The sequence below is a fragment of the Mus musculus genome, chromosome 11 (genome assembly GCF_000001635.26).
Source record: "Mus musculus strain C57BL/6J chromosome 11, GRCm38.p6 C57BL/6J".
NCBI classification, from domain to species: domain Eukaryota; kingdom Metazoa; phylum Chordata; class Mammalia; order Rodentia; family Muridae; genus Mus; species Mus musculus.
Window position 1 is genome coordinate 51,537,336 of NC_000077.6, and position 24,678 is coordinate 51,562,013.

Consider the following 24,678-nt stretch of genomic DNA (forward strand, 5'->3'; position numbering starts at 1 on the left):
GAGCCTGCCAGAGTGTGTGTGTGTGTGTGTGTGTGTGTGTGTGTGTGTGTGTGTTTATGGTGTGTGTGTGTTTATGTCTGTGTGTGTGTCTCTGTGTGTGTGTGTCTCTCTCTGTCTGTGTCTGTGTGTATGTGTGTGTGGTGTGTGTGTCTCTGTGTCTGTGTGTGTGGTGTGTGTGTCTCTGTGTCTGTGTGTGTCTGTGTGTGTGGTGTGGGTGTCTGTGTCTGTGTGTGGTGTAGGTGTCTGTGTGTGTGTGTAGGTGTGTGTGTGTCGGTGTCTGTTTGAGTGTGTGGTGTGTGTGTGTCTGTGTGTGTGGTGTGGGTGTCTGTGTCTGTGTGTGGTGTAGGTGTCTGTGTGTGTGTGTAGGTGTGTGTGTGTGTCTGTGTCTGTTTGAGTGTGTGGTGTGTGTGTGTCTGTGTGTGTGGTGTGGGTGTCTGTGTCTGTGTGTGGTGTAGGTGTCTGTGTCTCTGTGTGTGTGTGTGTGTGTCTGTGTCTGTGTGAGTGTGTGGTGTGTGTGTCTGTGTGTGTGTGTATGTGTGTGTATATCTGTGTCTGTGGTGTGTGTGTCTGTGTGGTGTGGGTGTCTGTGTCTCTGTGTGTGTGTGTGTGTGCATGTGTGTGTGTGTGTGTGTGTTTGGCAGTACTAGAAATTGAAAATAGATTTTAATTGCACACTAGGCAGTCTTCCACTGTGCTCTACCTCCAGCCTCCGGAAATACTTCTGATGACCAGCATTTTAAATAATGTTTTCCTCCCACCACATGTTTTAAAGGTCTCCTGCTTTTGAGGCAGAGGCAGAAGGAAGGAGGAATCTCACCAGGAGAAGTCTACAGTAGTTTATTGACAAAGATAGAATTGAAAACTGAGATAGAAGAGTTGCCAGGACATGAGGCTCAGCCTGAGCAAAAACCTTCTGTTAGGATCTGGGGCCTGCTATATGGCTCAGCAGGCAAAGGTGCTTGCTGCGAAGCCAGACCACTAAGTTCACTCTCCAAGACCCCCATGGTGGAAAGAGAAAACCGACGCCTGGGAGTTGTCCTCTGACCTTCAAGTAATTACCACGACACTCTCAACCCGCACAACACACAATAAATAAACACAATAAAAAATTTTAATGAGGAATCAGATCTTCATGGGGCATGAGGCAGGTCCCACTGGAATCAGAAACCCTCACGCAGGCATCTCCCAGGACCGAGCACCACCCACAGGCCCCGTCTGGTTAAACTCACAGTACCCAGGGAGGCAGGACCTGCAAAGCCTCCAACATCAGTCAGGCATCGACAGCTGAGGTCCCAAAGGACAGAGTAAGCTGGGGGCTGAAATGTGGTCTTTGAGACAGGGCTCCAGCCTGGGACCAATTTCCAAGTGAATAACTCAATTGGACTGTTTGGAATTAATCAGGCGAACAAAAAAAAAAAAAAAAAAAAAAAAAAGCCATGACCACCACACACTCAGACGCTTCCTTACACTCTTCCAGTTCAAAAACAGCTTTGATTGTAAAAATGTAATTAGTTAAATGATTCATCTGTAATACCCCCCAAATTCATATGCTTTCTTAAATTCTAACATCCCCTGGCTCACTCCCATCTGACCCCTGCGGGGCAGCTCCCAGCCCCCAAGATGCTGGGCAGAGGGAGGAGGGGTGAACACCCACTTCCTGAGTCCCCCATAATAGTCCCCAGATTGGAACCTCAAAGACAGAGCCAGCTGGGCTTGCAGAAGAGGTCCTCCATACGGGCTTCCTTCCCAGCCTTCCCCCAGGCAGAACAAAACAGGTACTTCTTCAGTCCTGCCATGGTCGGGGTGAGGCTCTCCATTCCTCAGTTTCCCATCATGTCACGTGTGAGGCAGCCAAGGAAAGAGAGATGACCACAGGCAGTCATGGGGCCTGCGCTTTGGGTCCGCTGCTCAGGTTCCAGGGCCGCACACCCTCTCCTGTTTCTGCACCTTCCTGGTACAGGGGCCTCCTGCCCACAGGTCACTCTGGAAGAGGAAACAGTACCACAAGAGGCCAGCAGAGGAGAATGGGCCGGCTGCTTACTGGTTGCCAGCAACCAGCCATGGAGTGGTACCTGCAGACTGGCTGCTGCCTGGCACCTCTCTTCATTTCACCACACACAGCCTACTGCGTGGAGGAGCCTGTTCACAGAACTGGGCCAAGTCATAAAAAGACTGGGGAGAAGACAGTATGTGAGTAGGAAGCTGTTCCTGCCGCCTCCCATGACTTGAGAAAGAATGAGTTTGGGGTCCCCATAGACTGTGCGATCTCAGGCATATCTCACTCCTCATAGATATTATGTTCTTTGCATCCCTGGTAGCAATTAGGAGATCCAAGTGGATGGTTCCTGGGAGCTCCAGGACTGGGCACTCATACCGGGTTCAGTGAATGACAGTTCCTGTCGCTTAATGATCATTCAGTCCAGCAGGGGGAGCCCTTGAGGCTAGCAAGCTTTGCCTGGGTGAGCATACTAAGTACAGAGCCTCTAGCGCTGTGACACCAGGGCAGGAGTTGGCTTTCACTAGCAGATAACAAATCAAGGGCGCCCCCTAGTGCTCACCGGCGTTCAGACACCGGGGCTGGTGGGAAATTGGACCTTTCGTTCATGGAATCACTGTCATGTGTAAACATTGTTCAACAAACGTTTATTCTCAGCTCCGGGCAGTTTGGCATTTTACAGATAGTAGCAAGAAATCCATCCTAGAAGCCTACGACTGATCCAGAGAAAGATCCACAAGTCACCTAAGCTCCAGCTTCACATTAGGCTGTGGTCAGTGTCAAGAGGGTTTAGTAGCTGTGAGCACCTACCTACCTGCAAACCCACATCAGGCGGGGACAGGGCTGCAGCCTCAGGAAAGGGAGGTGTGATATAAGAACAAAAACTGAAGTAGGGGGCTGGGAATATAGCTGACTTTGTAGTCTGTGTGCCTAATATAAATAAGGCCTTGGGTTCTATGGGGATCCTCCCCCTTTTTTTTTTTTTGTAAAGATTTACGTATTTATTTAATGAATGTGAGTACAGTGCAACTGTACAGATGGTTGTGAGCCTTCATGTGGTTGTTGGGAATTGAATTTTTAGGACCTCTGTTCCCTCTGGTCAACCCCGCTCATTCTCGTTGGCCCGGCTGACTTAGTCCCTGCTTGCTCTAGCCCAAAGATTTATTTATTATTATACATAAGTACACTGTAGCTGTCTTCAGATGCACCAGATGAAGGCGTCAGGTTTCATTACAGGTAGTTGTGAGCCACCATGTGGTTGCTGGGATTTGAACTCAGGACCTTCGGAAGAGCAGTCAGTGCTCTTACCCGCTGAGCCATCTTGCCAGCCCTATGGGAATAATTCCTACGCCACATTAAAAAAAAAAAAAAAAAAAAAACAGTCATGAAAGCCAGGCTGTGGTGGTGTGCGCCTTTAATTCCAATACTTGGGAGACAGATCTCTGAGTTCAAGGCCAGCCTGGTCTACAGAGCAAGTTCCAGGACTGCTAGGGCTACACAGAGAACCCTGTCTCAAAAGAACACAAGCAAACAAACAAAAAACAGGCATTATGGTACTCACCTAAGCTATGTGAAACCCTTCCTCAACACAGAACAGCGACGAGCAAACACCTTTCATCTCAGCAGTAAACAGGCAGATCACTGAGTTTGAAGCCGGCCTGATCTACAGAGTGATCAGTGAGACCCTGTCTCAAAGAAAAAGAAAAGCCAAAAACCAAGCATAAGCCAGGTGGGTGCTGACAAAAGTGAGGTTCAGAAGTCCCCACCCCCAGACAGAGTCAGGCTGATAAGGAGCACTCGGTTGAGGCAGCCAGCCTCACTAAGGAGTCAACTGTGCCCTTCCTCTGATGTCTGAGTCCCAGGAGAGCCATCCTGCCCATTCCACTTCCCTATCCCAAAGGACACAAGCATCCAAGAAGAAATGGACAGCTTGTTCTTGAGGTCTAAGGGCAGGGGCGTAGCCAGCCTGTCATCCCATTCCTTGTCTGTCTGTTCAGAAAATCAGGGATGGACACGATCGATAGAGGAGGCTGGTCTGGGAGGGAGGCGAGTTGTGCTCAGGAGTACAGACCAGAGAGACCGTTCAGCTCCTGAAATGTGAGCTCACATGTACCACCTAATAAAGAAAAATATCATAATGTAAAAATTATGTACCATAAGAATATAACAATTATATTTGTAGATGATTAATATTGTTAATTTATATTTTATTTTAAGTTAGAATTTAATTCCTTTATATATTTTGATATTAATTATGTAATTAGTATACATAAGAATTATAGTTTTATATAATAGTATTTAGAATATATAAATAAATATAAGAACTAGAAACCTGCCAACAGGAAAGCGTACGAGCTGGGGCGTGGGCTAGGTGGACTGCGTGAGTCTGAATGAAGTCCTGCACGTCAGCCCATGCAGGGCAATCCTCACAGCAGATCCAAGAAAAGCTGAGAATCCAACTTTGCTGTGTACTTTAGAGCCATACAGTTTGCAACCTTGTTGCTGGTGGTGTTACTTTTTATGCCTATGTTGTCTACAGAAATCAAGAAAGATCCGTGCTGCAGCTCGGGGTAGGAGAGCTGGGGTGGGAGGGAGGGAGGCCGGTGGTGCACTGCCTCCTGTGAATCAGTCCTGCACACAAAAGAAGGAGGGAGAGCAGCCTAGGAGATCCTGCGTGAGTAGACAGGGAGAACAGAAACAGGTACCTCCATCAGACCACAGACAAAGCAGGGGCTTGGCCTGGATATGGTCAAGGGGCTCTGCTCGTGAACCAGGAGGCACAGAACACACACAGAGCCTCCGTCAACTGTGAGCTATCTCTGTCACTGGTCCCTGGATCCACAGTAGAGTCCAAGTCACACAGCAGGCTGTTTGGGGCTGAAAGGATGCCCCAGCCTGTGTACTATGTCCAGTGCTCCCTGGCACACAAGCATCTCAGAGAGGCACAGCTCAACTCCCCAGTCTCAAACTCCATTCTTCCACACCCACTGGGAATCAAGGCCCTTTATTCCCTCTCCCCGAAGAGGGGCAATTTTTCCTGATACCTGACAAGGTAATCGTGTTCCTCCGCACCAAATACCAGGAAAGGGTGAATAAGTAATTTAAGCAGATATTTGGGATCAGTTCAAAGGCTTAGTCCTTTAAATACCTTCTCTTCCAGCCATGGTGTTTGATGGGGACATAGATGTAATTGCTTCCAGCCAACACGGGCCACTCACTGAGCAAGCCCTCGCCACGAAATAGAAGCCAGCTGCTTCCATGGCTCAGAGTATCACGGCTGAAAGAGGCCCAGGCCAAGGGTTGCACACCCGTGCCCCTACACCCAGCGGGTCACTCTCCTAGGCAGCCAGCGGATGTGAAGCAAAAGGAAAGAGTGGAGCAAGGGCCCTCGGGCCGTAACCCTGAGAAGGCAGTGCAGGCCTGGGAGGGCAAGAGCATGTCCCAGGGGCTAGGAAGCCTTCCTGCTTTTCTAGACAATTCCAAAGTCTGTGTAGTGAAGTGAACTGTCCAGTTTTGTTTTTGTTTTCAACACGGCTGCTAATTTGGTTGGTTTGAAGGGTTTTGTTGTGGTAATGGGTTTTGTTTTTATTTTTTAACCTTGTGGTTGTTACTTGACAAAATCTCTAGCTTTTGACATTGCACAATGATGTCATCATCTGTACATCTAATACTTATTTGTGTGTGTATGTGTGGGGGGGGGAGGGAGAGGGAAGGAGGGGGAGAGGGAGACAGAGAGAGAGAGAGAGAGAGAGAGAGAGAGAGAGAGAGAGACTATGCATGCTATGTCTTCCTATGGAGATGAGCAGACAATTCCATTTTCAGTAGTCAGTTCTCGCCTTGCACCATGTAGGTTCCAGGAATTGAACTTGGGTTGTCAGGCTTGGCTGCAAGCACCTTTACCCTCTGAGTCATCTCACCAGCCCTCAACTGTACATCTATTGCAAAGTTCACACTTGGGAATGATGTGATCAACTCATAAACACAATAAAAAAAAACCTAATAGTTTAAATAAGTTTACAATGTTATACCTGGCTGCATTCATAGCTGTCCTCAGCTTCGTGCCACTTGACACACCTGTGAGTCTAGAGCTTGCTACGACTTGGGGTACAGAGGCTACTCGGCAAAGCACCCAGACCTAGGGTCTCTGGAAAGAGTAGCAGGCCACAAGCAGGGCACAAACCACAGCTGGACCTCCACACTGAGGCCCTTTCTTCCTTTGCCCTGGGGCAGGGAACTCAAGTTTGGGAAATGGTTAAAAACCAGACTAGTCCATGTGTATGCAAACAGCCAGGCCTGAGAAATCAGAACCATATGGGGCTGACCTGCCTGGAGGGGCCTGCCCCCTACTCCCACCCGCTGGCCAGCCCTAGCGAAGGCTGGTACAAGACTCACAGAGCCTTCATAGAGGAATGCACACTTCCCCGGCTGGGATCTCAGACCCCTCCAGCCTTGTAATTTGATGAATCGTCAACATCTGGGGCTTAATTACTAGGCCCTGAACTGATAATCCTGGTAAGCCCCCTCATCCAGGGGCCCCCCAACCCAGTGCGTTTTGAGGGCTCCATTTCCCCAGCAGGAGCTGTCAGCATTAATTACAGTTAGAAAGCAAGACAGTCACCCAGCTCGGGTTGGGTGGAGGGGTTCTGTATTCATCTAAACATTGTCGGTTTGTTGGTTTGGCTTTTTCCTGCCCATCTCAGGGAAGGTGAGGCCCAGTAAGAAGGACCCACTCAACCTAGACAGAGTGATTCATACCCACAGTCCTAGCAGTGGGAGATGCAGGCGTGAACATCAAGAGTTCGAGGCCAGTATCCGCCTGTCTCAAAAAAAAAAAAAAAAAAAAAAGCCAGGGAGATAGTCCGAGTAAAGTCACTCACTGTCCTCACTGTCAAGCCTGAAGACCAGAGTTCTATCCCCAAAACACACAAACTGGAAGGAGACAGCTGATGCCCAAATCTCGGACTCTGAGCCCCATATGTGTGCACGCACACTCATGCAAATAAATAAGTACATTTTTAAAAATCCAAGAAGGACCACCAGGCAGCTGTGGCACATACCTTTAATCCCAGCACTCAGGAGGCAGAGGCAGGTGGACCTTTTGAGTTCAAAGCCAACCTGGTCTACAGAGTGAATTCCAGGAGAGCCAAGGCTACACAGAGAAACCCTGCCTTGAGAAGAAAACTACAAAGAACCAACTCTGAGATAACCTGCTCCCCACTGCCTTCATCCTTGCCCTGGAGGAGACAGCAGGAAGCATCAGCCCTTATCTTCCCCAAAAGGAAGTGGCTGGCTCCACAGCTCTCAGGGCCTGATTATCTTGAGGCCCCAGGGACAGAGCCCCAGACTCGGAAACCCCATCTCAGGGATGGCTCCATGGACCCCTGTTTAGGTACAACCCACTGGGGCTGTGAAGGACAGAACCAACTACCTGTAACTCTGGCTTCAAGGGATCCAACGTCCTCTCTGGCCTCTGTTGGTACAGATATGCATAATTTAAAATAAAATAAAGCCGGGCGTGGTGGCACACACCTTTAATCCCAGCACTTGGGAGGCAGAGGCAGGGGAATTTCTGAGTTTGAGGCCAGCCTGGTCTACAGAGTTCTAGGACAGCCAGGGCTATACAGAGAAACCCTGTCTCAAAAAAAAAAACAAAAAACAAAAAACAAATCAAAAAAAAAAAATCTCTGGGAAGTGGTGGCACACACCTTTATTTCCAGTACTGGGGAGACAAAGACAGGCAGATTTCTGTGAGTTCAAGACAGCCTGTTCTATACAGAGTGACTTCCAAGACAGTCAAGGCTACACCGTGAAACCTTGTCTCAAAAAACCAATAAATTTATTTATGTATTTATTTATTTATTTATTATTTTAAAAGACTATTTCTTTTTTTATGTATGTTTTTTGCCTGTGTGTATATATGTGCACCGTGTGTCTGCCTGGTGCCCATGGAGGTCAGAGGGCAGCAGATCTCTGGATCTGGAACTACTAAAGGTTAAGAAGTATTATATATATTCTGGGAACCAAACCCTGGTCCTCTACAATAGCAGCAAGTGCTCTTAACTGCTGAGCCATCTCTCCAGCCCCCAATTTTTTTTTGTTTGTTTTTTGTTGTTGTTGTTGTTGTTCTTGTTGTTGTTGTTGTTGTTGTTTCGAGACAGGGTTTCCCTGTGTAGCCCTGGCTGTCCTGGAACTCACTCTGTAGACCAGGCTGGCCTCGAACTCAGAAATCACCTACCTCTGCCTCCCGAGTGCTGGGATTAAAGGCGTGCGCCACCATGCCCCCCCCCAAATAATTTTTTAAAGGACGCTAGAAGTAGTGGTTTGCATGTTTATCCTAGCATTTTGGAGGCAGAGGAAAGTGGATCTCTGTGAGTTTGAGGTCTACATAGTGAGTTTTAGGCCAGTCAGGGCTACAGTGTGAGACCTTATCTCAATATATATCAGCCTGTGGCTGTCTCCTGTCTTGGGGTTGATCTAAGGGAGGAATTCAAAAGGGAGGTTGACCTGGGACTCAGCTTGAACTAACTAGCCATCTGAGAGAACAGCATGTCTCCCACTTTACAGACAAGATCAAGGTCTGGAACATCCAGATTGCTGAGTGAGGCAGGAGACGGAGACGGAGCCTACCCTGGGGCTCTGCTCTCCATCCATGTGCAGCCTGTGGTTTTATTTGCTTCTCAAACATCCAGAAACATCCGGGAGCCAGCTGATCTCCTGGAGGAAAATCAGCTTTAAGCAGAACTGAGACTTGTAAACAGCTGTGGGGTTTCATGGAGGGCAGAAGGTGACGACAACCTCTGCTGAATCCTGTGGCTTTGATCAGGCAGGAGACAGTTCCCAGAGGCAGAGTAGCATGGGTCAGAGGAGGGATTTGAACCCAGATCCTGCGAGGCTCAACTCTCTGCCCTCAGCTGCTTTTCTCCCTGGTGTTTCATGCAGGAAACTCAGGAAGGGTGGGAGTAGCCCGTGGTTAATTCCCCATTGTCTAGGGCAGGAGTGGGTTGCTTTGATGGGAGAGATACCCACCCCTAATCCTGCTACCAGGAGCATGCATCCAGCCAGCCTGGGGCTCTGTCCTTCCAGAACATTCTCCCTGAACCTTGTCTTGCCTTAATTTTTAACCACACAACAGCCAGATTTGTTTCTGGCATCCCCTAGCTCTTCCCTGAGGCATCTCTCTCTCTCCCAAATCCAGGCTTAAGCCCTTTTCCAGCCCATGGGAATGCCTAATTTGTAAACTATATAAACTATATAGCCTCATACCTGAGTTGTTATGCTAAGTCTCAGCACAGCTCAGTCTCATAAGACTGGGAACCCTGGCACTCAGAAACTCACAAACTAGAAAATGGTCTGGACAAGGTTTATGGAAAAGAGCCTGCTTCACAGAGTGAAACCAAGTGTTTCTCAGATTTTCTGGACCACAGAATCTCCGTGGACAAGTCTACAGGATAGCAGACCAAGGGGCTGAGAAAGGTGGAGGAGAGATGGGGCGTTTAGATCCCAGAAAGTCTCACGGCTCAGAGCAACCCAGCCCTCCCCTTCCCCCTGCCATCCTCCCCAGGACAGAAGGGACATCAGAAGCACGTTGTCAAGTCAGGTCCCTCCGTCTGACTACAGAGCAGAATGTTCAGCTGGGCGTGGTGGCCCACGCCTTTAATCCCAGCGTTTGGGAGGCAGAGGCAGGTGGATTTCTGAGTTCACAGCCAGCCTGGTCTACAGAGTGAGTTCCAGGACAGCCAGGGCTACACAGAGAAACCCTGTATGGGGGTGGGGGAGGGGAGAGAGAGAGAGAGAGAGAGAGAGAGAGAGAGAGAGAGAGAGAGAGAGAGAGAGAAACAGGATGTCCTCTACCTACCTGAGTCCTCCCCCTCTGTGTCACCAACTTCTAGTAACTGTCCTCTACTTACCCAACAGTCTCTCTGAGGCCCATAAAGGGGTTTACTTCCAAAGCCTAGGAATACCTCTCTTACCCAGGTCTCAGCCATGAACCCAGAACCACCTCTGCAGATGAAGGTCATGGCTGTGGGTCAGCTGTGTCCTAAAGACCGTGTCCCCAGCACCCCGTTTCAGCATTAGCTTCTCTGCCCACACTGCCCACCTCCCCCCATATTCACCACATCCACATTAGAAACAAATCCCCAGGTGTAATTTCACCAGGTACCTCTCCCTCGTCATGTCTGCTACCCGTAACCCAAAGCTGAACACACCCCTTCTGGGCTCCGAACTGCCAGGGTTCCACTTCTCTCTCCCTCCTCCCTCACGGAGGAGGGTAGCATCCCTCATCTGAAAATCAGAAAGGCCCCCACATCGGAAACTTCTCTGAGTTGTCGTCTTAACACCCCACCTAGAAAATCCCACAGTGTGGCAAGTGAGTAGCAGACAGAATTATTAGCATCAGGCAACAATTACCTTCAAGACATGTGGATAATATGCAAATGAGACAAATGAATTTCATTGTTTGTACTTGGGTCCATCTCCAAGATATCTCATTATGTAAATGTGAATATTCCAAATCCAAGAGACGTGTGTCCCAAGCTTCTTGGATGAACAATACTCGCCCGATATTTGCATCTGTTTGATGAGCTTTTGTAGGGATGGGACTCAAGTCTAAATGCAAAACCCCTGACAAGTCAAACATTCCTTGTGCTCAAGCCTGCTGTTAATGAGACATGTTAAATAGTTGTATGCATGAAGCACAGTCTCACCGCATGGAAGAATCCACTGGTTGGGCATCGTGATGCTACTTGAAGTGTCAGGTTTTGAGACAGGCTGGCCTTGAACTCACCTCAAACTGAGGATCCTCCTGCTTCCAGTTTCTGAAGGCTGGTATTACAGTCGTGCCTAGTTTTTATGCAGTGCTGGGGACTGAACCCAGAGCTTTGTGCGTGCTAGGAAAGCCCTCTATCAACTGAGCTACAATCCCAGCCTAGAAGGCAGGTCTTCTGATAAGGAATGTTTGACCCAAGCTTTCCCCAGCTACATGTTCCATGCCAGGTCTCACTCACATGCTCGAGAGTCAAGGAACGAAACTTTCTTCTTGGCTGTCGTGGATACTTGTGTAGAACACGCATTAGCCATGTCCCACATGCAACCATCAGACTGTATTACCAGGAACAGGGACAGACATCCTGACTCTAGGATGCAGAGAAACCTGGAAGGTTTCATGAAAGAGGGCAACCAAGCTGAGGATGTGCAGAGAGAAAGATGAGCCAGGCAGGGGGACAGTGTGTGCAAAGACTCAGAAGGGTGGGGCTACAGGCATTGCTCCTGGGGTCAAAGGTGACACACATGTTAAACTGAAATGTTTCTTTTTAAAAAAAAAAAAAAAGTGAAGTACATGTGGGGATTTGGGGGAACAGTAGTGAGGAGAACAGGGCTCTCAGAGAACAAATAACCCTGGTCTGCAGCATCTCCCCATGTGGCACCCATCTAGCCCTAGAGGGAGATGGGTGAGACTTGTTCAGTAGACAGGTGGTTAGACAGACAGAGTACGCATTAGTATCGGTGGCCCTCTGCGGGCACCACAGAGGCCTGGTCATCCTATGATGACTGCTCTCAGCCCTGGCCCAGGAATCATCTCGATTCTCCTTACTGCTACTGTCACATGCCACAGCAGAATGCTTAGCCTTCCAGAATCCTCCAATCTAAGTGACAGTCACTCAAGTCAAGCTGGCTTAAAGGAAACCCAGGAACCAGATGTGTGAGGATTGCTGCACAGCTCCAGCCTCCAGCCCTCAGCTCTGTCTTTCCTCGAGACTCACTCTCTCTCTCTCTCTCTCTCTCTCTCTCTCTCTCTCTCCCCTCTATCTCCCTCCCGCCCTCTCCCCCTCCCCTTCCCCCTCCCCCTCTCCCTTTCTTCTCCTCCCTCCCCCTCCCTTCCCCCTCCCCCTCTCCCTCCCCCTCCCCCTCCCCCTCCTCTCCCCCTCCTCCTTTCCCTCCCTCTCTCCCCCATGGGGTCGGGGAGGGCATGGAACTCCAGGTTCAATCCCATTAGAGAAAAGAGCCCCTTTCCCCTTGAGAGCACCATTGAAGTCCCAGCCATGATGCTTATGGCTTAGCCTGCATCCCAGCCCTGCACCTGTTACCATGATAAGAGAGAAATCCATTGCCCACCCTCAACCATCTCACCCTAATGATGCAGAGGGCTTTAGAGAAGAACTGGGGCTCTGTTATCAGGAGATAGGGTCATGAGTGGCTGACTACACACAAGCGTCCTTCCCCACTCCCCACCCTGGCCACATGGAATGTACCCTGACCTCAGGGCTCAGGGAAGGCTTTGCTTTCTTATCATTGAGTAACGGGGTCCTAAGACATGGAAGGAATGTTCCTGTATGTAACCCTTGCTTTCTCTCCTGTTCCAGGGACCTCTAGGTCTGGACGGCAAGCCCGTAAGTGATCACAACATCCTAGATGGTCCTGGGGTAGGGCTGCCACTGTGGGGGTGAAGTGACCATGGGATACCTGAAGGGACTGGAAAGTTAGTTCAGCAGCTATAGCAGAGCAAGCCATGTGTCACGTGTGTTCAAATCCATCTGCTGACTTGTAAGCATGGAGATGCCCTTTCAGCTTTCTGCCTCGAAGGCATCCTCTCCTAGGAGATGCTGTGGAGCTATAGAGAACCCTGATCGGTCCCTAGTGTTCAGTCAGCCCTCAAAGTCTACAAGTCCCTCCCAATAGGCCCTAGATACAGAATGCCTAACATAGTTTCAAAACACCCATGATGGCATCAGGCTGAAGAATTCTCAATACCTATTTGAGGAGTCCATGGTCCACAGGCATGCTCAGCGATGAACAAGGTGCACAGGGAAATAGAAGCACAATTAAATGAATAATGGGGTGTGGGTGAACAGGTAGGCAGATGGGTGTTGGTAGGTAGGAGGTAGATGGGTGTATTAATGGATGGGTGAGTAGATGAATGGATGGGTACATAGATGAGTAGATAAATGAGTGCATGGGTGGGTGGTGGGTAAGTGAGCAGATGTATGGGGAGGTGGATGGATGAATGGATGGATGGGTGCCTGCATGTGTGGATGGATGGGTGCCTGCATGCATGGATGGATGGGTGCCTGCATGCATGGATGGATGGGTGCCTGCATGTATGGATGAATGGGTGCCTGCATGCATGGATGAATGGGTGCCTGTATGCGTAGATGGATGGGTGCATGGATGAATGGATGCTTGCATGGATGGATGGATGAATGCCTACATGTATGAATGCACTCATGAATGGATGCATGGATAGTTGGTTGGATGGATATGTAGGTGGGTGCATGCATGAATGTGTGAGTGGATGCATGCATGGATGCATGGATGGATAGATGCATGGGTGCATGCATGGATGGATGGGTGGATACATGGATGGATGCATGGATGGATGGGTGGATACATGGATGGATGCATGGGTGGGTACATGGATGGATGCATGGGTGGGTACATGCATAGATACATGGATGCATGTGTGGATGTTTGGTGGATGTATGCATGGATGGAGACTGAATGGCAACTCTGGACAATGGCCTCCTCCCCAGCAGAAACAAAGCATGTCGTGCAGAAAACCTTGTGTATGTGCCCTTTCCCTGCTCAGAGCATGCCTGTGGACCCTTGCTGCCGACCCCAATCCCTCATCACCATCGTGCTGAGGGCAGGTGTGGAGCTTCCAGGAGACAGCAAGGCTTGGCAGCCTGTGTAGTGTCCAACTCAGATGCCACAGGTCCCTCTGCCCCACAGCCAGGGGTCATCCAGAAGTGCAGCCAACCTAGCTTGCTCTCTCACCGCTGTTCTTTCTCTATCTTCCTTCTCCAGGGACTTCCAGGCCCCAAAGGGGAAAAGGTAAGTGGACAGGGATGCAGTCCAGATTCTGTGTGCTGACAAAGGATGCCAGCAGCCAACTCCAAACCTCAGTTGCAGAGCATAAAAACTCAGCACTAAACAGCATTAAACACAGGACCCACCAAGTTCCTTGTAAGGGAATGAGTTGATCTATGTGGACGTGATGGCGGGCTCAGAAGGAGGGACCAGAGTGGAGCTCAGAGTGGCAGGGCTGAGAGAAGACTTCAGAGGCCACATGCAGTCATGCTTGGGTGATGTGGCTGCTCAGGGACAAGCTTCCTCTTTGCATTCCAGCCCCACAACTGTGTGCTTTGGCAAGCTGCCCAGTTGTGAGGACCTCAATTTGTCCTTCTGTAAATGAGGGGCGGGAGGTGGGGGAAGGCTGGTCCCGGTACTGCCAAAACCACAGAAACAACTCTGGGGTTTTGAGACCAAAGAGAAGTTCTCTCCTTTGTGTCTGTTGCAGCGGAACCCACCATGTCAAAGCTCATAGCTTTGCTATGCTTCACCAGTCCAAGGTTCAGGAATTGGGAGAGGATGTAGTGTGAGCAGCCATCCCACAAGCCACACTGTGTCTGGGATCTTGGATATCTGGGATGTAGCCATAGATGAGGACCTGCCTGGCTTCAATCTGTTGGCTGTGTGACCTTGGCCTTATTACTTAACCTCTCTGAACCTCAATGTCCTCATTGGAAATGGAGATTTAAAATAAGGCCCGCCTATTGTTTGTGTCCAAGCACAGAGGGGATGTTCAAAAGGAAATGGGGAGAAATAATGAAGTCAATAGCCGCTCACCTTCCTGTATTTGGTTCTAGGGTACACCGGGAGACTTTGGCCCGCGGGTAAGGATGGAGCACCACCCCCCTCATCCACTGCACATGGTTTGTTTAATAGCATCATAATAAAGGATTCCTAGCATTTCTGCCGGGGTCCCAGGTCACCATAACTTATCCCAGGAAAAGGCAAGTGAGCCAGGCCTTCCTCTCTGCCTTTGTCTACCCTGTGGAAGCCCCCAGGTACCCTCACTTAATAGAGGCTGCCATCCTCCCACACAGATGACAGTTATCTGGAAGATGTCCTGGTGTCACGCTTGTCACCATGGCAACCAGACGCTGACCATCCCACGAGACAGCTGGCACTCAGGAAAAGTGAAGGCCCAGTGCTCAGCTGTCACTTCCCAGTCCCATGACCTTGGCAAGTCACTTTTCCCTGAGACCTGGCCCTTAAACAAGGAGAGGATGACAATTCACACACACAGAGTGCTGTGAAAACTCATTATAACCATAACTGTCAGTGGTGGGCAGCAGCAGCACTCAGAATGGGGACAGGATACACATGTCCCCTCCACCCAACTGTGAGTCCTGGGTCCAGGAACCCAGAGGTGCTTGTCTGAACCTGAGGTGGGTCTGAGTCTTGGCAGAGGAGCACTTGAATAGCCCTAGGAAGATGCCCTCACCATTTCCAGAATGTTCTGGGCAGAGCACCCTGACCACAGAAACTGCGAGGTAGACATTAGCTGCCCAGAGACAGATGGGGTCACATGGAAGAAGGTTATGGGCCCCAGAACACGTTGGTGCAAGGGTCACTCACCCACACCAAGAATCTGCCAGCTCAGGTGGGGTTAGGTGGAGAATGAATGAGTGAGCTGTTTGGACGCAGGAGGACAATGAATGGCAGATGAAGAGGGGCGGGAGGAAGGGCAGAACGCACAAGCTGGGTTCTCGGTCAGGCTGGGCAAGACCCAGCTCTGCAACTTGAAGGCTCAGAGCCCAGGTTTTGTGAAATGCCAACAGTGCCCCCCCCATCAGAGGTTGTTTGTTGTGATGAGAACTGAAGCAGGCAGGGGGTGAAACCAGCTGAGCTTTAATGGGCAGAGCTGAGCCTTGTTGAACCATCAACAGAGGTTAGGACCAGGGCCACACAGACAGTGAGCTTTCTTCTCTCAAGTCAAAGAAGGGGATATCCCCTTACTCTGTGGCTGCTGGAAAACACTGATTTCAGGTGGGATTTATGGAAGTTAATCTTCCCACCCTGTGATGGCCGGGATCCCTCCGGTCCTGGGCTTACCAAGAAAACATTTCTTCCAAAGCTCCTTACTTCCCAGGGAGCTGCCCCGTGCCACAGTGTCCCAGGCGCCTGTGAACTGACTCTCCCCACAGAAAGGCTCAGTGACTTAAATGGGCAATTCTTCCTTATCACTCGGGGTTCCCTAAGACCTCTCTTTTGGTGGCAGGCTGAGTGTCCTGGGGGCCCAGGTGACAACTCCCTCATATGGTTATCATTGATGGGACTGTTACCACTCAGCTAGGAAGCAGGCACATGAGTTTCCCATATATTGTACGGCTTCTTCCCGACTTGGTACTGGGTTCTTAGAGAGGCTTCTGGGAAAATCTTCCCAAGGGGCAGGAAGTGAGTGCTGTCACACCTGTTAGGCACTCCGCCCAGTATGGACCCACCATCATACCTGCTGCAAGCTTTTCTATTCTATTATCTATTCTGTTCTGTTCCGTTCCATTCTGTTATATTCTGTCACAGGAGCTGGAGAAGGGGGTGTTGGTTCGTTGGGCAAACCCTGCCACAAGCTGCCTTTCTCTGGGCTGGGTTAGGTGGCTTTGCCCCGTGATTTTTGCAGTCCCCTCCTGCGTTTCTGACCACACCACCTGTTTGCCACCTAGATGGTTTTCCCACGGCTCAACGCAGGCTTTATAAGTAGAGATCATCGTGGATACAATCTCCGCGTCCTCAAGGTAGCCTGTCTGAGTGAAGGGGCCTGGCCTGCCAGTGTGCTGTGCTTCCAAACCCCTACTCACCCTGTATTGTCAGGGTCAGACCTCAGCCATCCAGCCCTGGAGAGAGAAGGGAAGGATGGGCAGGGAGGAAAGTCAAGCAGCATAGCCTTACTCCAAGGACCAGGAGGCAGAGCAGTCAGAGCTCTGGAAGTTCAAGACTAGCCTGACTAGCCTGGTCTACATGGCAAGCTCCAAAGCAGCCAGGGCTGGGGCTACATAGTGATACTTTGTCGAGAGAGAGAGAGAGAGAGAGAGAGAGAGAGAGAGAGAGAGAGAATGAAAAGAAAAACCAGAAGTAAAAGCCCTCACGGGGGTTGGGGGATCAAAAAGCCTCTGTCTTGATAAGTTGAGTCCAAGCTGGAGCTCCCAGTCTGGAACCTCTGAGCTATGAGCAAAGGAACAGCAGGAGAGAATGGGATCCTCTGGACTCAGTACTGAAGGACACAGGAATGTCTACTTACGTTTACTGAGACAGGGTGGCCTAATCGTGGTGTTAATTTGTGGTCTAGACTTAGAACTCTTTGGTAGCTACAGAGAGCTGCCAGTCATTTATTGAGAGAACTGAGTGACCGACGTGAAGTGCAGTTTGCGAGAAAAGCGAGCTCTTTCCTGTTAAGGGAGGGTACACAGATTGAAAAGGATATCTGAAAAAGACCAGTTGCAGTTCAGGCACCAGGAGCCCAGAACGGAAGGGCCTGCCTGAAAATCCAGCTTCAGAAGGCAGAGACAGAAGAGCCCCATGCAAGCTGGCTAACGAAACTATCGACTATCAACTATCGATGCCTACCGAGCTCTAGCTTTGATTGAGAGAGCCTGACTTAAAAAAGATGGCTGATCAGTTAAGACCACCAGCTGCTCTTCCAAAGGACGGAGATTCAGTTCCCAGAACCACAGTCCACAGTCACAAGCATCTCGAACTCCAGTTCCAGGAGAGCTAACACTCTCCTGACCTCCACAGGCACCGGGCACACACGGTGCACAAACATACATGCGGGGGGGGGGGGGGGGAGACACACTCATACACATACAATAAATAAATGAGCATTTAAATTAAAAAAAAAACATAAAAATAAAGCTGGGTGTGGTGGCACACACTTAAATCCCAGCACTCAGAAGTCAGAGGCAGGTAGATCTCTGTGAGTTCAAAGCCAGCTGGCCTATAAATCAAATGCCAGGACAGCCAGGGTTGTACAGAAAAAACCCTGTCTTGAAAACCAACAACAATGATAATGATAAACTAATTTTTTAAAAGACCAGTTCCCTTGGCAACAAGAGAAGGCTTAGCTTTTCTTAGTGGCCGTAGATAAGTAATTACTACCCCAGGCCCCAGGCATTTTATCTGCAAGATGAGAGATAGCTTGGCCCTGGCCCTCTGCTCACAGGTGCTGCATTAGACTGTCTACAGGAAGTGCCTGCTGGGTTCACAGGGCTTCTTCTCCTCTTGTTTGCCAGACACTAAAGCAGGACCCATCACCCGTGCCAGTCACACTGATCTTGCTGGGTGGGCCATGAAGTGGGGGTTCAGCATGCCTGAGGTCTGACCTGGTTGGTACTAACTTCCCGGCACAGAGTTAGGGAATTTGAGTGACATAAGAGTATGAGGCTCTTTCTTCACTGCCTGTTGCCTTTTTATTTAGAGATCACTGTAAACTCCCTCGCATGTGTAGTTATCCTGTGCATCTTTCATCCAGCTGTGCCTAAGGTGACAGCATGCACCACTGTCCTAGAAATCTGTAAACTGAGGATAATTCAACCCACCAGTCTTACTCAGAGATTACAAACTGGTTTACACAGGCTTGTGTGTACATGAGTGACTGCGCTTGAGAGAGAGTATGAGTGTGTGAGCATGTGTGAATGAGTGTGTGCTCAATTATGTGTGTGCATGGATGTATGTGTAAGAGTGTGCACAACTGTGTGTATGAATGAGTGTGTGTGTGTGTGTGTGTGTGTGTGTGCAAGTATGTTTTCTTCTATAGAGTGTTAACATACATGGACTCATGTGACCACCACGCAAAGATCCCTCATGTCGTCACACTCTCCCGTCTTCGGTAGGATCACCTCCCTCCCTCATCCCTAGCCCCTGGCAACCACTAATTTCAATGTTTAACTTTCCATTCAATAACATCAGGTGTGTGAAATCACATGACATGTAACTTTTTAAATAACTTGTAAAATGTATTAATATTTTTATTTATATATGTGTGCATGTGTGTGCACCTGCGCCAGCATGATTGACGTGTACCATGTGTGTGCAGTGCCTGCAAAGGACAGAGGGTGTCAGATGCCCTGGATCTGGAGTTCCAGGCAGTAGTGTTACCAGATGTGGGTGCCAAGAGCTGAACCTGAGTCCTCTGCAGGAGCAGGAAGTGCTCTTAACCACTGAGCCGCCCGTCTTTCTAGGCCCATGCATACTCTGGGGAACTATTTTTACCATTGAGCAGAGTTTCCCTACAGTGTCCAAGTTTTTTGATTTATCAGAAATTTAATTATTTTTTTCAGCTGAGGGGTGTTGCTTTCTAGTTTTTTATTTCCTTTGTTTTGGTTTGAATTTTACAGTTTGGATTTGTGTATGTGTACATGTAAATGTGAGTGGACTCGCACACATTACAGAGCCAGCATGGAAGTCAGAGGACCTGGCTGGCTCCTCCCACTCTGTGGGTGCTGGGAATGGAACTAAGGTGGTCAGACTCTGATGCAAGCTCCTTTACAGTCCAGCCATCTCGCTGGCCCTGGCTTGGATTTTCTGTGACAGGGTCTCATGTACCCGAGGCTGGCCTCAAATGCAGTATGTAGCCAAGGATGACCTGAATTCCTGACCACCCCCCCCTGTCTCTGCCCACTGAGTGGTGTGCTAGGATCACTGTACACAGTTACTACCCTCAGTTCTGGTTTTGTTTTTGAGACAGTATCTCATTTTGTAGCCAAAGCTACCGTGGAGCTCATTCTGTAATTCAGGGTGGCCTTAAATTTACTATAATCCTCCTGCCTCAGCTCCGAGGTGTTAGGCTTTGCCTGTTCCTGTTGGTTGGTTGGTTTATGGCTGAGGGGCCAGACTATGACAGCAGCTCAGCCTCTCCATTGGGGGAGGACATTTTGAGAGCTTCCATTTCAGACAGTCACATAGAAAGCTACTGCAAATATACACATGTGGTTGTTTGGGTGAGCAAATATTGGATGCCCACTCACACATGTCTGCCACTTTTAGTGCAGCAAGAGAGGACCAACCAGGAAGTTCTTGTAGGACACACTCGGCCTCACACACCCAGTACATGTCAGCTCTCCTCCTGACAACAGATCCAGGCTTCAGATGCTAAAAGGTGGTGTTGGGTCTGTTCCATTAAGGTCCCCTCCTGCCAGAGCCCAATATCAGAGTTGTCATCCTTTGTGCCTGCCTCAACTGTTGGGGGAAAGGAAGGCACAGGGATTGCCCACCTAAGCTCATCTCTGGAAGCCCCTAACCCTCACCTCACCCTCACCCTCACCCTCACTCTCAGGGTCAGGTCAACTCATGTGTCTTTCAGGGAGCCCAAGGGCAAGATGGAGTTGCAGGACCACCGGGGCCTCCTGGACCACCTGGGGCCCGGGGCCCTCCTGGTGACACTGGGAAAGATGGCCCCCGAGGAGCGCAAGGCCCAGCGGTAAGAGAAAGGCTCCACGGAGCTGGGGCCTCCCAGAGCTGGTCCTATATTGATGCACTCTGAATCCTGATCCCCAGAACTGACTCCAAACCAGCAATATTCCTAGTAGGCCTACCTCCAGCCATCATCGAGTACACACACTCAACCTAGATCCAACTCTAGCCTCAAGCCCATCCACAGCCCAGCCCTCACTCAGACCCTCATACAACCAACCTTTAAATCTAGCACAGGCCTGCTTCCTAGTCCCCATCATGACCCCGACCTCAAACCCTGTCCCACACCCCCCCCCAGCTCTAATGCTTATCCAGACTCTAACCCTGAGCCTGACCTAAAACCCACATCTAACCCTAAAAGACCCATGAACCTTAACCTTGAGTTGCAAGCTCAGTCCAAATTCTCACCCCATCTATGACCCAGAGTCTGGCAGGTTTGCTCTTTAACTGCAATTCTTCACTAACTCCTACTCCTCTCCCTGCTCCCCACCCCACCCCCCAGCACTAACTAAAGAGCCTCAGCCTCTCCCTAAGGCCATGTGAGGCCAGGCCACAGAATATAGTTCTCTCATCATTGCCCAAAGACTCCACTCTGTCCTTCCCTCCAGTCCAGAGTCCACTCCTCTACCTCACTACCACCAGAGGCTCCTATGGGGCACATCCTCTCAACTGGCCCATCCATTCATTGTCACATTAACTCCAAAGCCTCAACCTTCTCATCTATGAAGTGGGGACAATAAACCACTTCTCAGGATTGAATGAAGGTGAATTGGATGTTCAGCTTAGAGCCCTTGCCCATGCCGTGGCATGAGACTCGGACTCACTGATGTTTTCACATACCTCCTTAGGGTCCCAGAGGAGAGCCCGGACAAGATGGCGAGATGGTGAGTGTCCAGGGTATTAGAGTTCAGGGGTGTGGCTCCCAGACATGGAAGCCTCTTTCCCACTGCAGTAGTTACTTTCCTCATTGTTATGACGAAATATACTTTACAAAAGTGACTTGAAGGTTGATCTTGGGTCACAGTTGAGGGTGCAGTCAGTCCATCGTGGTGGGGAAGGCGTAGCAACAGGAGCGTGGAGCAGCTGGTCATGTCGTAGCTATCAGGAAGCAGAGAGTTACAGATGCTGGTGCTCAGCCACTCCTCTTTTTTTAAAAGACTTATTTATTTATTTTATGTATGTGAGTACACTGTAACTATCTTCAGACACACCAGAAGAGAGCATCAGATGGTCGTGAGCCACGATTTAGTTGCTGGGAATTGAACTCAGGATCTCTGGAAGAGCAGTCAGTGCTCTTAACCACTGAGCCATTTCTCCAGCCCCTTATTTATTTTTCAACCACCTTCTTTTATACAGCCCAGGACGACAGTCCATGGTGTCGCCCACTTTTAGAAGATCATCCCTGTTCAGTTTAAACCTTTCTGAGAATGCCCTCGCTGACACCAGATGTGTGTTTCCATGGTGACTCTAATGAATCTGATCAAGGTGGCAAGATAGACCCCCATGTACTCACACCAGAATTATGTAGACGTGCACTCATAATTCAGGGCTTGTGTAAGCATCCCTCTGTCCATAGGAATGTGGATGGGCCTAGTCCCCAGCCTGGGCAGAGTCCTAGGACCTCACCTTCCTGGGTGAAAGTCTGCAATTCACCTGTCACTTTGAGCCCTGATACAGCCACTGCTCAGGGCACAGGAGTCTGTCCTAGAACTTGACTGAACAATGCTGCTTCTAGCCACACATGCTTCTCCCTCTGAGATGTGGTGTCACTCTTGATAAAAGGAAAGTGGCAAGACAGACCTATGAGCACCTGGAAGGCTCAGTGTCCTCTACTGAGCCATCTCTCAGGCCTCATGCACCACTTTCAAAATGACTCTCCCACCCCCACCTCATCCCCACCCCATCTCCACCCCCACCTAGACCCCACCTCTTATAGCACAGTTTTTTTGCAGTGTATCCAAGTTTTTGAATGTATCAGAATCTCATTCCTTTTTTTTTTTTCTCTTTTGGCTTTTTTTGGGGGAGGATGTTCTATTGTTTGGGTTTTCTTTTTGTTTGGGGTCTTGTTTTTGCATGTATATGGTGGCATGGGCGGGCACACACACACACACACACACACACACACACGGCCACACACACACACCACAGCATCAACATGAAAGTCAGAGGACAACTTGGAGGAATTGGTTCTCTCCCACTGTGTGGGTCCCAAGGATTAAGCTAAGAGCGGCAGGCTCTGATGCAAGCGCCTTTATGACTTGAGCCATTTCACTAGCTCTGGTTTGGGTTTTTTGAGACATGGTCTCATGGATCCCAGACTGGCTCCAAATTCACTATGCAGCCAAGGATAACCCTGAACTCTGACCTTCCTGCTTCCTCCCATTGCCCAAGCCCCCACCCCCATATAACTCCTTCTCTTGTTCTAGGGCCCCAAAGGACCTCCAGGACCCAAGGTATGTACTCAGCACCCCTCCTGCTCCTTGGCCTCACTCCCCACCTTCCTCTACCGACCCCCACCCCAGTGAAACTGAGGCAGTGAGGTTAAGATACTGGGTCCAAAGGAGAGACAGGGTACTGTATCTGTAGGGCACAGCACTTGCCTGTTAAATGGGGTCATGAAAGATTTTTCCTGCCTTGACTTCACACTAGACTGTGAGGGTTGAATCACAGGACACCTGGGGGGGGGGGGCGGCTTAGTTGTTTTGGTGGTGGTGGTGGTGGTTTGAGACAGCATTCCTCTATGTACCCCTGGCTGTCCTGGAACTCACTGTAGATCAGGCTGACCTCGAACTCAGAGACCCACCTCCCTCTGCCTCCCAAGTGCTGGAATTAGAAGTGTGAGCCACCACTGCCTTGCTCTGTTTGTTTGTTTGTTTGTTTGTTTGTTTTTAAAAAAACTTTACTTTCTATAGAGTTTAGGTTCACAGCAAAACTGAGGGGAAGGTGCAGAGCGCTCCTGTACAGCCCACATACACTTGCCCTACTGACCCATACCTCACCACCTCCACCCCTCAGATGTGTAGCATCCCTTGTCCTCTGCATTCCCTGTCAGAGCGGTAAATGTGTCACTATTAAGGAAATCACCTTGACACATTGTCCCCCAAGGCCCACAGTTCACAGGAGGGTGCCCAGTGCCCAGTGGGATAAATGTGTAATGACTTGCACCCTCCAGTAACATGTCTAATCATAATCTCACTGTTTTAAAAATCCCCTTTGCTGGGAGCTGGCAGATGGCATGAGGACCTAAGTTTGAATCCCCAGCACCCAAGTAGAAAGCCAGGCGTGGCTGTATATATGTCTGTAACTGCAGCACTGGGAGGCAGAATCAGGGGGATCCCAAAAGCTTCCAGACCAGCATAGCTGAAACAAGCTTCGGGATACCCCGTCTCAAGGCAAAAGAGAAAAAAAAACTAAAAGAAAAAAAGCAGAGAGCAATAGAGTAATGCATCTGCTATCCTACATGTGCAGGGCCACAGGCATGTACTGCACCACACACACACACACACACACACACACACACACACACTGTCCCCCTCCTTCACCTGTCCTTCTCCCTAGCCCCCCGCAGCCACTGATCCTGGTGTTGACTTCAAAGCCTCTGCTCCACGATGCAGTCTGGACAAACCCTCGCACCAGGCTTCAGTGCTTTCAGATTGGCACTGGAACAATGGATGATCTTCCCTTGACTTGCTCTCTGCTTTGTGTCCTAGCGGATACGCCACTGTCCAACATCCATTTGTGCTCTATCCACCTATCATAGAGCCTCTTGATTGCTTCTTAGCTGAGACAGTTGTGAGGGAAGCTTTTGGTGTAGTCAGATGTCTTCAGCCACCTTAGTTTTCTGTAGTTCCTCCCCATGCCAGGGCTCCCTCTTCAGGCTTAGGCAGTACCTGGGGTAGGAAGAAAACCTGAGTTCTCTGTGCAGGATCTAGGGTCACTGGACAGAGGGTAGGTAAAGGGCTTCAATTAGCAAGCCTGTTAAACTCCAACACCCATCTGGGGCTGGGGGATGCCCGCTCCCCATCTTAAAGAACAGTGACTTCCCGAAGCTCAGAGGAAGAATCAAAAGCTGACTGATTCCCCATGCACTCGTGTGTGTGTGTGTGTGTGTGTGTGTGTGTGTGTGTGTGTGTGTGTGTGTGTCTGTCTGTCTGTCTGTCTGTCTGTCTGTCTAAGGTCCACAGGGTTCCTGGACAAAGGCAGGCTAAGGTCTTTAGTGCCACTTACACCAGAAGGGGCCGAGGTCTGCTGGCCACACTCCCAAGGCACTAACTACTCCCTCACACCTTTGTTTTGTTTTGTCTGCAGGGAGAACCTGGCATTCCTGGGAAGAAGGTGAGAGGACCCTGTGGCTGGAGAGAATGGCAGGGCCGAGGATGAGGGTGGGACAGGACTTCCCCACAGGGCAGGTCTTTTTAACCAGAACCAGGCTC

General features: G+C 49.8%; 1 protein-coding gene across 2 annotated transcripts in view; it reads left to right on the forward strand.

The window, feature by feature from the left end:
- Window positions 1–24,678, forward strand: part of Col23a1 (collagen, type XXIII, alpha 1) — a 294,247-nt gene that overhangs the window by 247,657 nt on the left and 21,912 nt on the right. For both annotated transcript variants that reach the window (XM_011248983.3, NM_153393.2), the window contains exons 6-12: window positions 12,358–12,384; window positions 13,799–13,825; window positions 14,641–14,667; window positions 20,136–20,252; window positions 21,094–21,129; window positions 22,672–22,698; window positions 24,554–24,580. In XM_011248983.3, the coding sequence (XP_011247285.1) occupies window positions 12,358–12,384; window positions 13,799–13,825; window positions 14,641–14,667; window positions 20,136–20,252; window positions 21,094–21,129; window positions 22,672–22,698; window positions 24,554–24,580 (288 nt within the window). The remainder of the gene's footprint in view (window positions 1–12,357; window positions 12,385–13,798; window positions 13,826–14,640; window positions 14,668–20,135; window positions 20,253–21,093; window positions 21,130–22,671; window positions 22,699–24,553; window positions 24,581–24,678) is intronic.